A 14,156-nucleotide genomic window follows, 5' to 3' on the forward strand; every position below is an offset into this window, starting at 1 on the left:
AGTGTAATCTCAAAGGCAACATGATATTGGGGTGTAGGAAGGATCTGACAGAAAGGGTCACATCTGCCAAGCAAATATTGGAGTTTGTTTGTAGGTTACGAGAATGAGATATTCTGCCAAATGTCTTTGACAATCTGCTCAGAGAACCAGCCGACAAAACCTCACATTTCTTTTTTCAACAAGGTCTCAAGGATGCTGTGTGCTGACAGCCACTTGATAGGCTCATGTTCAAATACATTTTTCTGCATAACTGTATTTCAATTCCAACAGGTGGTACCACACAGTGCACCTACTTGATGTGTTCTGTGTCAATGTAGCCAGACCTTCATTAACAACACCCAGGATAGTTGTACTTCAGCATGTACATGTAGTTCTGCTATAATGCGTGTTTCATTAACACAAATTGGCTATAATGCATGATGAACAGAGGAAGCTATTGGGATAATGCGAACTTTCTGCTGAACAAGTAGAATGATTTTCTATAGTGATTTCCCTGTAATGTGATTTTCTACAGTGCGAGCCACGCAAGAACACAACTATCGCATTATAGGAGAACTACCTGTAGTGAGATATGGTACTACCATATTGACAGTCATAACATAGTGTCATGCATCTGGCACCAGGATGAGGACAATGTGTTCTCTCATTTTTTTTACATCAGTTTGTAAGTCATGTCCTTGTGAACACAGTTCCAGATAAAATGGATGTTGGCTTAGTTGGCACAGTTCAGGGCTGAGGAATGGGCCAAACCAGCAGCACTCCCTTGAATGCTTCACACCTGTCGACCAGCTTCTTACCTACAAAGGCAAGGCACGAAATGTCAGCTTTTATGCTCCTGAGATGCTGCTTGGCCTGCTGTGTTCATCCAGCTTCACACTTTGTTATTATGAAGAATTGCTTCCACTGTTTTGTTTTACCATTTCTACTCAGTCCCTTTAGCACATATCCCCAGGACCTCAGTTAATCCAAATAAAAAAACAAAAGAATTGCAAATGCTGTAAGTTATAAACAAAAATAGAAAATGCTTGAAAAGCTCAGCAAATCTGGGAACATCTGTATAGAAAAACAATAGTTAACGTTTTGGGTCGAGTTGCCATAAGGGAATTTAACTTGGCAAAGAAAGGGACAAATGATTAGTTGGCGCAGTTCCCAAAGAACATGGTCTCGCACTTGCATCTATTTCAAGTGATTTTTCTTTGAATTGACCTTCGCCCACGTTAATCATTCAGACTGGAAGAGGGCATTAAGGCCAGATTTGACTCCCTTTGTTAACCTAAGACTTTCGTTGCAAGTTATTGCTGGCAAGAACTTGACGCCGGATACTGAACTTCAGAGTAAATTACACAATTGTACTTTACTGCTGGAAGAGAGATAGATGTGTCAATTCTCAGTTCCCCTATCGTTGTGCAATGAAGTTTCGAGTGCTCAATAGGAGTCACTGCAGCTCGACTGCGATTCTCTTCCGACATTGAGTCGATAGACCAATCACTAGCGAGCGGCCCGATGGAACGCCCGCGATTGTGACACAGTGACCAATCAGCGTCACCGTCCGTGCTCGGGTCCCCTTGACGGGCGGGGAGAGGGCTGTAGCGCGCGCGCAGCGGGCGCGGGCCTGGGGGGGGAGGAGCCTCGATCGATTGTTCCCATCAGGTGTTTCCTTGTTGACAGGAGTAGCCGCCAGGCTAGTTGATTGACAGTTCGTAGCCCCGCCCCCTTTCCCCAGCCCGCGGCTCCAAGCCGTGGCCCCTGGACTGTCAATCACCCGGAGAGAAGCGCGAGCCTGTCACCGGGGAGACCGGCAGCAGAGCTGTCAGCGCTTGCCCGGACTCCGCCGTGCTGCTGCTTTCAATATTCCTTGTCTGCAACTCAGGCACATCCCTGTCATGGATTGGTGGAGATAAGATCAGAGGCGCTGAAATGTAAATGCTGCGGCTTTTTTGATACATGTTGTTTTCTGGTGTTGGCGAGCTGAGAAGGGTTTCGGTTGGTGGCAGCAGTTCCGTACACGGGAGGGACTGTCACTTACTATTGTAGCGGGAGGTTTGCAACACATATTTTTGATCTTGTTTTTTTCTCACAGTTTTGAAAAAAAAGATTTATGCCATGCATAACGCAGACAATCGGGGTTTTCTAATTTAAAGAGTTGAAAGTGTACCTTTTTTTTAAGGGGGCGTTCTTTTTTTGTAAGTTGTTTTAATTTTGAAGCCATGGCGGAAGGAAAGGCGGAACGTGGTGTCCCGTCTCTTGTGCCTTCATGTTCTGCTTCGCCCTCCTCGGCCAAAAAGGAGGGAGTTGAAGCAGTCTCAAACGGGGACTGTGTGGGAGAGGAGCCGATTGTTGCAGCGGCGGGAGCCCTGCCATCCAGTCCCGGAGCTGAGACGTTCACACCTTCACCAGCATCAGCCTCATCCCAGGATGGAAAAGCGGGCATCCCTCGCAGGAGCAGCATCATCAAGGTAAACTGGAAAATCATAGAATAAGATGCAGATAATTTCCCAACGTTCCAATACCAGCCCTCAGATTTTACACAGGATATTCTTTTCCGCGGGAAATAGACTAAATAGAAGACTCCTGGACTCATTGTCAAAGGATCAGTGGAGGGACGTGTATATTGTTCGGCAGTCATGCCCTGTATATTTAAATAAGCTCTGCTAAAATTTGCAGGTTCAGTTGTTGGATTTTGAAGAAAACGTACAAGACAAACATAACCGATAGAAAGTAATATAATTGTTAAAATATATTACAAACAAATCGAAAGAGGTCTGAAAAATTATCATTATAAAGAAAGTTTTTTAATATACTTTCAATACTTTGTCACGAGCACTCATATGTTGAGCTTTATACATCTGATATTTATTTAAAAGATGATAAACACACGCTATTGTTTCATCCCTAATCCTAACTCTTTATATTGCCTGCTTGTCAAATGGGATTATTCGACGTGTGAGAGAATGATAACTTCCCTTTCGGTAATGAGTTTATTCTGCAGATACGTGCGTTAAATTCCACTGGAATTTTCCAGGGATTTGACATTTGACTTCACTGTATTCGCATTTATGTGCCTGTCATTGTTATGATAATTGAATCTGGTCAATAATTTTTAATATTTCTTGCATGAATGAAATTATTGGATGACAATAGTTTCGAGTGTGATGATCAAATTGAGAACAGCCAAATTGAATAGTCACGTAGAGCTATCTACTTTGAATCATTTAAGGAGATCAGTTATTGTAACTGTTTTGAGATTGTGTTTTGGATGTTCCTGGCAACCCTGCTGAAGCCTGATCAGTAAAAACCACTTTAGGGTAAATAAAGGTATTGTAATAACTAGTGCTAAAATTACAACCCTCTGGCATTAATATTTACGTTTTACAGCAGAAATGGATGGCAGTGCCATTAAGAAAAAATAAGCATCTGTATAATACAATTTCCACTTACCCTGCTTCTGCTCCTTTGACCCTCTTCACCCTCCACCAGCAACCAACTTTGATCAAAAGCAGTCTGATTTTGAGGTCTCTGTCCTATTCTTCTACAAATTATTTCCTAAAGATACAGAAGAGTAGTACAGAATGGATGATCTTTTAATTCTTTTGTAAGCTATTATGCAATTTGAGAAAGCAAGCCCCAATACTTTCTTTCATTGTTATATGTCAGGACATGAAACATCACATGACTATGATGCTATGTTTACGATGCAATTTTGATATTCTGATGTTGCAGAAGATAGAAAAATGCAATAAATCTCAGTATGTACACCAGAGAAATCACCTAGTTGTGCAGAGTCTTAGAAATTGCTGCATACATAGGCAGACATCAAAGGCAATTTATAAAAATAAAGCCTATATATGTGCCTTATGTTAGTGTAATATGCCTGTATTAGTGGTGGAATGGACGGATAATGCCCCCGATCCTTCAGAGCAACCGTACCTTTGTTGTATGTCCAGTGTTAACTGGACTGATCTGGCTGTATTAAATTAAAATAGTGCTAATTTCAAGTACTTTACTATAGAAAATGTGTTGGTACCAAGTAGTTGTGCCGCAGAAGTTGCTGCAAGGCAAGAGAGGGAAGAGTTCCCAGTGAGAAAATTGTTAGATGGCATGATATTATTATTATCATGTGACACTGCCATTGGGGTTCCAATAGCATTTTTAACAGGAAATAAAGCAACACTTGCAAAAAAAATTATTAATCTGGAATATTAATTTTCTTTGTTTCATTATTTTTATCTACAAAACTGAATATGCAACCTGTGGATACATAATGTTTGGTGCATTAGTAGTTCTTTAAGCTACTACTCACGCAGACTTGAAACAATGAGTAATGATCACAGCAACATTCATCAAAGGGATGAGGTTGGGACTTGTTAAAATATGACAGCCTGTAATAGTACAAATTACATGTCAACAATAATGTATCTAAATCCAAGAAGAGGTGGGAGCTGTAAGAAAAACACGTATTTGGTTTGTCTGAAGAAGTCAGATAATGTTCCTAACATTCAGGTTCAGGACTGTAACTCTGAGAGCTGAATAAACAAGATCTGTCATTTTGTAGGATTCTCTGTGGCTTTGGACTTATAGTATTAGGCTATTTGTTTAGTAATCAGAAGAATCAATTGATCAAATATGCACATTTGGCTTCTGCTGTAGAAAACCATTTAAAAACTTTAAGACATTCTTTGTAATATTGCTGCCTTTAATTCAGTGTGATTGGTGTCAGATTTTGAGCAATATTTTTGAATAATCATATTATAATAACTGCTATTTAAAATGGTTATTCTTAGTCTTTGTTGAAGGTCACCTTCAGCACTAAACTCTAAAGTTCATTGGGCTATTATCTCCTAACTTAAAATGTGGTGAAAGAGACGTGTGATCTTGATTGTTTGGTATGAATAACTTGCACGTTTTTAGTTTACATATATAGCATGAGGGCCTTTTTGTCCAAGATCTTGGGCTGTTGAATGTATCACTTACAGAAATTATCATTTTTCATAATGGATACAGTATTCGACAGCAAGACTCGAAAATTAGTGGCAGGGACTAATGATCTATGGGAAACACAAAACAATATCAGATCAAGATTAATTCTCCAGACATGTGAAGTGTGACCACAATGCAACAATGTTATTGTGTAGCACACATAGATCAAAGTAACCAAAAATAAAAGTTATGCTGGATGGCTTCATTTGGCTTTACTGAATTTCCGGTACAAATTGTGAGGTCCTATGCAGTTACCATATTAAATTCAGACTTGCACCCTTAAATAGCAAGTGATCCTATTTTGTATTCTGTAACAGTTGATGTCAAGCATGAATGAATGATAATGGGAACTGCAGATGCTGGAGAATCCAAGATAATAAAATGTGAGGCTGGATGAACACAGCAGGCCCAGCAGCATCTCAGGAGCACAAAAGCTGACGTTTCGGGCCTAGACCCTTCATCAGAGAGGGGGATGGGGTGAGGGTTCTGGAATAAATAGGGAGAGAGGGGGAGGCGGACCGAAGATGGAGAGAAAAGAAGATAGGTGGAGAGGAGAGTATAGGTGGGGAGGCAGGGAGGGGATAGGTCAGTCCAGGGAAGACGGACAGGTCAAGGAGGTGGGGTGAGGTTAGTAGGTAGGAGATGGAGGTGCGGCTTGGGGTGGGAGGAAGGGATGGGTGAGAGGAAGAACAGGTTAGGCAATAAACAACTGCACCTCCCAGTCGCAAACCATTTCCACTCCCCCTCCCATTCTTTCGATGACATGTCCATCATGGGCCTCCTGCAGTGCCACAATGATGCCACCCGAAGGTTGCAGGAACAGCAACCCATATTCCGCTTGGGAACCCTGCAGCCCAATGGTATCAATGTGGACTTCACCAGCTTCAAAATCTCCCCTTCCCCCACCGCATCCCAAAACCAGCCCAGTTTGTTCCCTCCCCCCACTCCACCACACAACCAGCCCAGCTCTTCCCCTCCACCCACTGCATCCCAAAACCAGTCCAACCTGTCTCTGCCACCCTAACCTGTTCTTCCTCTCACCCATCCCTTCCTCCCACCCCAAGCCGCACCTCCATCTCCTACCTACTAACCTCATCCCACCACCTTGACCTGTCCGTCTTCCCTGGACTGACCTATCCCCTCCCTGCCTCCCCACCTATACTCTCCTCTCCACCTATCTTCTTTTCTCTCCATCTTCGGTCCGCCTCCCCCTCTCTCCCTATTTATTCCAGAACCCTCACCCCATCCCCCTCTCTGATGAAGGGTCTAGGCCCGAAATGTCAGCTTTTGTGCTCCTGAGATGCTGCTTGGCCTGCTGTGTTCATCCAGCCTTACATTTTATTATCTTGGATGTCAAGCATGAACTAAGTTTAGTTCTTGGTAGCACAGTGAATGGGAAGTATGGTACAAAAATTCTGAGTGCTTTTCGGATATGAAACTGGGCTGTTATTTGAGAGATCATGGTATATGATCTAATTTGCTGAATTGGACAAATCTTAATTTATATGAACGCTGTGAGGTAACATTGTTCTTTTATTATAGGGTTATTGAGATCTGTAACATACAAAAGGCTCTTTGCCCTGTTGAGTCTGCGCCAGTAAAAACTATTCTAATCCCATTTTCCAGCACTTGGCCTCTAGCCTTGTATTTGTCATTTTTAAATTAAATCTTAAACATCTCTGCATTGGCTCCAGTGTAATCACATCCTTCCTATACTGTGGATTCCCACATTGCACACAATATTTTCGCTGTGGATAAACCAACTTTTTATACAGTTCTAGTATAACCTCCCTGCTCTTAATCTCTATGCCTTAGCTAATGAAGGCAAGTATCCCATATATTGTAGGTTTCATTGTTTGTTGCACTCTCTTCATATGCTTTTTTGGTTAAATTATCTGCTTTGGTTAGTTTCCCTCTGAAGGCTTAGTCTCAATTTTTCTGTAATTAATTTGAATCAACCTCTCAGCTCATGAGCATATATTGGTTAAAAATGATTGAATTTATGGACTCATTGGGAGTGCACCAACTGCAGACAATAACAAAGGAATTCCTTTATCCCAGTCATTAGGATGTTCTTGACAATAAACTGTAATCATGGTTTTCAAAGTCTGATGCCATATTTCCAAGGCTCCTTGAGATTATGTGTGTTAAGTGGAAGATGCAAACTGTTTTATTCTTAAATTGGTCATTTTGTGTAAATATTGTGACATAAAATTTGAACTTTGATCCGATTGTATTTTTTGTGATAATCGTATCTTGTCAAAAAATGAACTATAATCATAGAATCAGGCAGTATAGAAGAGATCCTTTGGCCCATTGAGTTTGCACCTCCAAGCACTATTCATGTATAAGATAGGGCAAAGGTCTTACCCATATTGTGGACCTTTGATTTGAAGATAAAGTTCATTTTTGAAATTAAAGGTTTTTTCATTAAATCTAGGTGTAAATTATAATTGGATTATAATTTCATCTGATCTTTCAGATATTTCTGACAGCCAGCATAGCTCTGTCTAAAAGTATGTTTTTATATTTGTGTACAATGTCCAGTGTAAAATGTGTGACATGAAGGGGTATAATTGGTGGGTTAACCACCTTTATGTCATGCTATGTGTTTTTAATGTAACCAGAATGCTTTTGTACTGAGCAGTTCCAATATATGTCTCATTAACACAGAGATGATCATGTCAGGAGGTGCATTAGTTTGGAAACAAATGACAGAAATGTGAACATTACGTGAATTAACTTGTTATCTGATGGTGTGTTCAGTGCTGTAGAATTTCCGTCTGGGCCTATTTCTTTTGCACATCGGGAGTTTTGTAAGTCAGTATCCTGACGTCGTTGTCAGCATTCACTTTATACGGAAGTGTTAAGGTGAAAGAAACTTGAAATTTGCAAAATAATTCCAAGGAATGCTCAAGAGTGTGAACCCCTCATAATTAATGTTTACAAAGGATTGTAGATCTGAGATTCATTCTCAGTATGTTAACTTGTGCCAATAGTTAGAATTTTCCTTTTGGAAATGGAGTATGGGAGATTGGTTCACAGTAGGGGATGGTGTATCAGATCTGGGAGTTTGGAGATTCTGGGGTCAGGTTGTGGTGGGGCGATAGAGTCCTCATCAAGGGTGAGCCAGAGGGAGAAATCAGGTATGGAGGTTTGTCAGGGGTATAACTGGGGACCAAGTCAGTGGGAAGCTGGCTGGTGGGAATTGGGTGTTAGTTTTACAGCTATCCAGGAGTTACAGTGAGTTTTAATTCCTCTAACATTCTCTGTCTAACTATTCGGATGAGTAAGTTGAAACACTTCGAAGTATCTGACTCAGAATTTGTGACTTCCTGGAATATACCAGATACTTGTTCATTGGAAATTTCAGTTTCAGAGGCAATTCCTATGCAATCAACTGTGTCAGGAATTTCATGTTATTCTCATGTACTGCTCTGGACTATGCAAAATCAATGATTGATCTATCTTCCGATCATAAGAGCCAGGCCCTTATTTGTTCATTTTAAATTAAAAGGAAGTAACAACAAAATTTGTCCCACATTATTTAAAAAAGGAAACTTTAATTTAAAGAAAGCAACACAAATACAGAATGTAATATTTTTGCAACATTTAATAAAGGAATTAGTACGAATGTAAAAGGAACTCCTGAAAATCAAGAAAAAAAAACCCAGAGTAGCATAAACTATCCCTTCTGAAAATCTTGAGAAGCGCCTTCAGGAAAAAAAGAACTATTTTAACTTTGTATTTTCTTGATGTTACCTTGGTCTAAGTTCATTTTTATTTTATTTACGTTCCTGAGAAAATAAATGCTTGGATTTATATATTGCCTTTCAAAACCTCAGTCAGGATGTCCCAAAACATCTCATAGCTAACTAATTTGCCTTCATTATTGTTTTTTGCAGAACATGCCAATTGCTAGCGAAGTGACAAATAACTATTTAATTAGTTTCAGGACACATTGTTTGAGAACTAATTATCTGCCAAGGGAAGTCCATTTATTCTTCTGGGAATACTTAAGTTGAATACTTTTCCTTCACCTAAGAAAGAAAGATCTTAAGTTAATGCTTCAGTTGAAACACAGCATTCTGAAAGGGTGATTTAGAAGTGTCCATCTAGGTCACGTTCTGGGGTAGATCTTGAATCCACAGCCTTCCAACTTTAGACTGGGATTACTATCACTGACCCAAAATTGACACATACTTGGAAGGGCTCTGAATAATCCATTGGATCACAGGGTAGCTTCATTCATGCCAAAGAAAATATCTAAAGGCATTTTAAGACAATCAGGATTAATTATGGGTGACCAATAAGGTCATGCCGCAGAACTATGAAAATGATTTTCTTGTTTGCCAAGAAAACATCATTTCTGCAACAATAGCTACAAATAATTCATCAGTCACTATGCAAAATCATGGTGGTCAATCATTTTTTGCTGACAAATTTTTGTGGATTCATCATAAATTATGGCGCAACACATAGATCTTAGGTTTGCTGTAATGGTGTGTATACTTGAGTGAGCCTTCGTTGGTGATTGCCGTCTGTATATCTACAAATGTCATCTCCTTTAAATGTTATTGGCTGTGACCAAATGTGTAAAGGTTGTCTAGCCTCTGGAATGTAGAATATTAGAAGACGTTGTCTGCAAAATAAGTGCCTTTGGTTGGATGTTGCCAGGGCTATGGAGGCAACTTGGAAGGCGGGAAAGCTAGAAAGGTGCTGGTAGAAGGCATTGAGCATTCTGCTGAAACTGTGACCTATTAACAGAGGCGGGAACTTCAGCAGTGCAATCACCTACTGAGAGGCTAATTATACAAATTAAGAAACAACTGACAGCCCAAAGGTGTTTTCCCGGTGAGTAGCAGGGAAGGGGAGAGGCGCTGCCTGTAGCTGCTCCATGCTCCGTGACTTGTGTTAGTCCTTCATTGGCATTCTGGTAGAGGGTGGCCACATCTGAAGATTTGGGCATGATTCCCTGGTGCCTTTATTTTTATCTCCATAAAGTAACTTCATCTTTCATGGTACCTGGTCATGTGGACATTATCTCCTTCATCATGTAACATCAGTTACAGTGGCTCTACCACTAATAGTGGTGTTGCTGGGTTGCTAGGCCTTGGATTGGATAGGATTAATTGCATACTGGTAACCTTTTAATTTGCTGCCCCTTACAGGAAAACCTACCCTGTACTTTTTAGATTGTGAGGATAAGTTTAGTATCAGCATTTTGTAGTTTCTGATGTAAAAACATGCTTTTAGAAGAATTTATGGTGACAGTATGCAGAAGTTACAATAAAAAGGAAACTGTGTACTCTTCCTATTGCACAAGTTAAAGAATTTTCTAAAGGATTAGCTGGTTTGAAATATTATTCATATTTAATTATGTCATTGGTCAGAGCCATGCTGCAAACTTGGTACGATTTTTAAACAACAAAGTTGATGAGCACGGTGGCTCAGTGGTTAGCACTGCTGCCTCACAGCACCAGGGACCCAGGTTTGATTCCAGCCTCGGGTGACTGTCTGTGTGGAGTTTGCACATTCTCCCCATGTCTGCGTGGGTGTGCTGCAGTTGCCTCCTGCAGTCCAGTGATGTGCAGGATAGGTAAATTGGCCATGCTAAATTGTCCATAGTGTCCAAGGTAGTTTAGACATGGGAAATGCAGGGGTAAGGGAATGGGTCTGGGTGGGATGCTTCTTGGAGGGACAGTGTGGACTTATTGGGCTGAATGGCCGGTTTCCACACTGTAGGCACTCTGCGAACAATAAAAAAAATTAGTTGAATTCAACTTTTTTTATTTTACTCAAGGTAAAGTAATTACAAAATGACAGCATTCACTCGTGACGTTAGACGTTCACCATTCAGTTTGTAAACATGACCCAATCTCATGCAGACTTCACTGGAACCTTGGTGAGGGAGCATTTTATTGGACGTTAGGTATCCGATAAGGGAGAGTGACCTGCTTTCTACAGCAGCTGATCTAATCAAAGGGTTAATAGCTCAGTTGCTTTGGCTGTTGTACCACAGATATGGTCGCTGCCTAGGTGATAGGAGGGTAAAGAGCACCTCCATGGTGAGGTGCCCTCAGATGAGTTGATTTGTGAGGAAGGATGGTGGGGCCATTATGGCTGGGAGCACCATTTGGTGACAGTGCTTTAGCAGCCAGCATGGCTGTTGTTTCCAGGAGTCTCATGGTGGATCATTAGGCAGCCATTAAAGGAAGCAAACGCATATGCGTATGTGTGCACACGCTTGCACAGGTGCGCGCAACACACACACACACACACACACACACACACACACACACACACACACACACACACACACACACACACACACACACACACACAGCGTCCCCCACCTCCCATCCCAAAGTGGAATCTATACAACAGCTGTCACAGATGATTTGGCAGCCTCCACTTATGACATTAGTCTCTTCTGACAGTGGTAAAATGGCAGACAAAAGCGAGGGCAGGTGATCTGCATTAATTGAACATTTAACTGCTACAGTTGGCAATGCATCAGGCAGTTTGCATTGCTAAGGAGGTGCAAAGACATCCATTTCTTTTCCTTATGCTTTCCCCTAGCATTTTACCTCTACTCTTCCATTCCTTTGCGTAATGCTTGTAAAATTCAGCTGATGATCTTTTTGATTGTAAGACTGGGTGCATTCATTTGCATTTGAGTAATTGAACTACTTTGTCTTTGAAAAGAGAAATATTGAACAAGTATAGACACAGATGTTAAAGCTTCAAATCCATCAACAAATTCCTGTTAATTAAGTGAAGTTTCAAATCAGACCTTCACTTGATCAGACAATTGAGTTAGGGTATCAATATAGAGATAATGGGAACTGCAGATGTTGGAGAATCCAAGATAATAAAGTATGAAGCTGGATGAACACAGCAGGCCAAGCAGCATCTCAGGAGCACAAAAGCTGACGTTTCGGGCCTAGACCCTTAATCAGAGAGGGGGATGGGGGGAGGGAACTGGAATAAATAGGGAGAGAGGGGGAGGCGGACCGAAGATGGAGAGAGATTCCCTGAGCCTCTCTGATGAAGGGTCTAGGCCCGAAACGTCAGCTTTTGTGCTCCTGAGATGCTGCTTGACCTGCTGTGTTCATCCAGCTTCACACTTTATTATCTAGGGTATCAATATGACTGCTACATCTGATTCCTGATCTAATGGCATTTAACTTTAATCCCTGGGTAGTTAAGAGATTTGTCAGGCTGATCTCTGTCTAATTCACCATCCCACATTCCTTTCAAGATTGGGACTTCACCAGAAGTTAGTATTATCTTGCAAAACTGTTCTCAAAGCGCTGTTATTCCTTACGATTGAAATTCTTTTTATCTATACATGAGATGTGGGCGTTACCAGCTGGCCAGCATTCCAGCCCTCATTGCGTTGATGATAGTCAAGGATCTGTCACGTTGTTTTGGGTCTGGAGTTTTTCTAGGCCAGACCAAATAAGGACAACAGATTTTCTTCCCTAAAGGTCCTTAGTAAACTAGATAAATTCACACACCATTCATTTAACTAATCGTCAATGAAATCCTGAAGATTTTGAAGGGGATGCACAGTGGGACTGCTGACAACCAGAATCTCTATGACATGTTGCAGGTTGCAAGGCAGTGTTAGTAAAGGGATCAGCATGGTACTGCGCATGTGGTTTGTTGACACTTTTAATTGCACTGCCACCTGTAACATACTGTTTTCCAGTACCTGCACAGTTCTTTAATGCTGTACAAGCAACCCTACTTTAAAAGGATGAGGATGAGATTTGCAGATCCAATCATGTTCACTAATGGCATTGTAGGATGAGAAAGATGTAAATTAGAAATGTATGTTTAGGCTAATACTGCTTCATCTATTCCCTTCACACCAACACTTTGTATGACATTAGTCTACAGAATTTGCAGAGCTTCCTTCTCGTAATAGGCAAAATCTTGGAGGTTGGGGGTCTGCTCACTGTCATTGCCTTCTCTTTCTCTGGTGTTGGGGACTAGTTTGTCTTTGAGCAAAAAGGAAACTTGAAAGAATTGCCTTTGATTAATATTAAACACAGCAAACATTAAAGTTATTTATATTGTTATGTATTTCTCAAAATAACTGTGAATGACAACTACAGCAATTATATTTTTCTTAAGTGGTTTCACATGAAGCCACAGTTTCAGGTTCAGGCTAGGGATGCAAAACATGCTGTGTGGCCTCCTGGATACTAATTGTAAAGAATTCAAAAACTTTTATCGTATGTTCGAAATTCATTGTAAGTGGCAGATCTTCTTTGTGAAGCGTATGTCTGAAGGGAATTGCTGACTCTTTAGTTTCTTTTCTTGGGAAGTCATTAAACATCTTTGCCATTACTTTGCGGCCTACTGATAAATATCTAAAATGCTAAGAATGGTATTTCAGACTTGAAAGTAAGCTATTCTTGGCTTCAACTGGCCATTATATGATCAAATTTTACACCTTGTGAAGGCGATACCCATTACTCTTCCATTATGGTCTTATGAGAATCAAAATTGTCTAGATTTTTGGAGAATGCATTGGTGCAACATACGCTAAATTTTTCCCACACGTGAGCTCAAGGCCTACCATAGGATGACATCATTTAGGCTGATACCACTGCCTTAATACATATTGGTTGCAATGTCTTTAGTGAAGATATAAAACTGAGGCTCAGCCTGGATATCTAGGTGGATGTAAAATTCCAGTATCACTATTTTAAGAAGTACATGGAGTTATTCTGGTCTTGTCAACATTCCTGTCTCAATCAGCAGCACCCAAAATGTACTAACCAATTATAAACTTTTTTTGCCGGTTTGCAAGTCTTTACACTGTTAACTGCATCTTTACTAAGATTGCCTTTTTCTTTTCGACCTTTGTAACAGCACTCTGTTGTACCCTGCCTCAGTCTAAACTTGTATCAAATTCTGTACATCCATCACTCCAGTTCTTGCTGACCAGAATTGGTGCTGGATGTGCCTTCATCTGCCAAAGCCCTAAACTTTGAAATTTCTTTTCGAAATCTCTCCAGCTCATTATCTCTCTTTGCTCATTTAAGGAGCAATTTGAGACCCACCTCTGACCAGTCTTTTGGCTGTCTTACTTGAAATCTCTATGTGACTTGGTACCAGATGATTTTTGGCACTATCGTGCCATGGGATGTTTTACTATGTTA

The 14,156-nt window shown here is 40.7% G+C and overlaps 1 protein-coding gene across 3 annotated transcripts in view; it reads left to right on the plus strand.

Moving 5' to 3' along the window:
• The first annotated feature begins 1,731 nt into the window (after window positions 1–1,731).
• LOC125467209 (inactive phospholipase C-like protein 2) overlaps window positions 1,732–14,156 on the plus strand; it is a 289,707-nt gene continuing 277,282 nt past the window's right edge. For all 3 annotated transcript variants that reach the window (XM_059638241.1, XM_048562742.2, XM_059638247.1), the window contains exon 1: window positions 1,732–2,456. In XM_059638241.1, the coding sequence (XP_059494224.1) occupies window positions 2,208–2,456 (249 nt within the window). In that variant the 5' untranslated portion in view covers window positions 1,732–2,207. The remainder of the gene's footprint in view (window positions 2,457–14,156) is intronic.

Source organism: Stegostoma tigrinum, chromosome 2 (assembly GCF_030684315.1).
Source record: "Stegostoma tigrinum isolate sSteTig4 chromosome 2, sSteTig4.hap1, whole genome shotgun sequence".
In the NCBI taxonomy this organism is placed as follows: domain Eukaryota; kingdom Metazoa; phylum Chordata; class Chondrichthyes; order Orectolobiformes; family Stegostomatidae; genus Stegostoma; species Stegostoma tigrinum.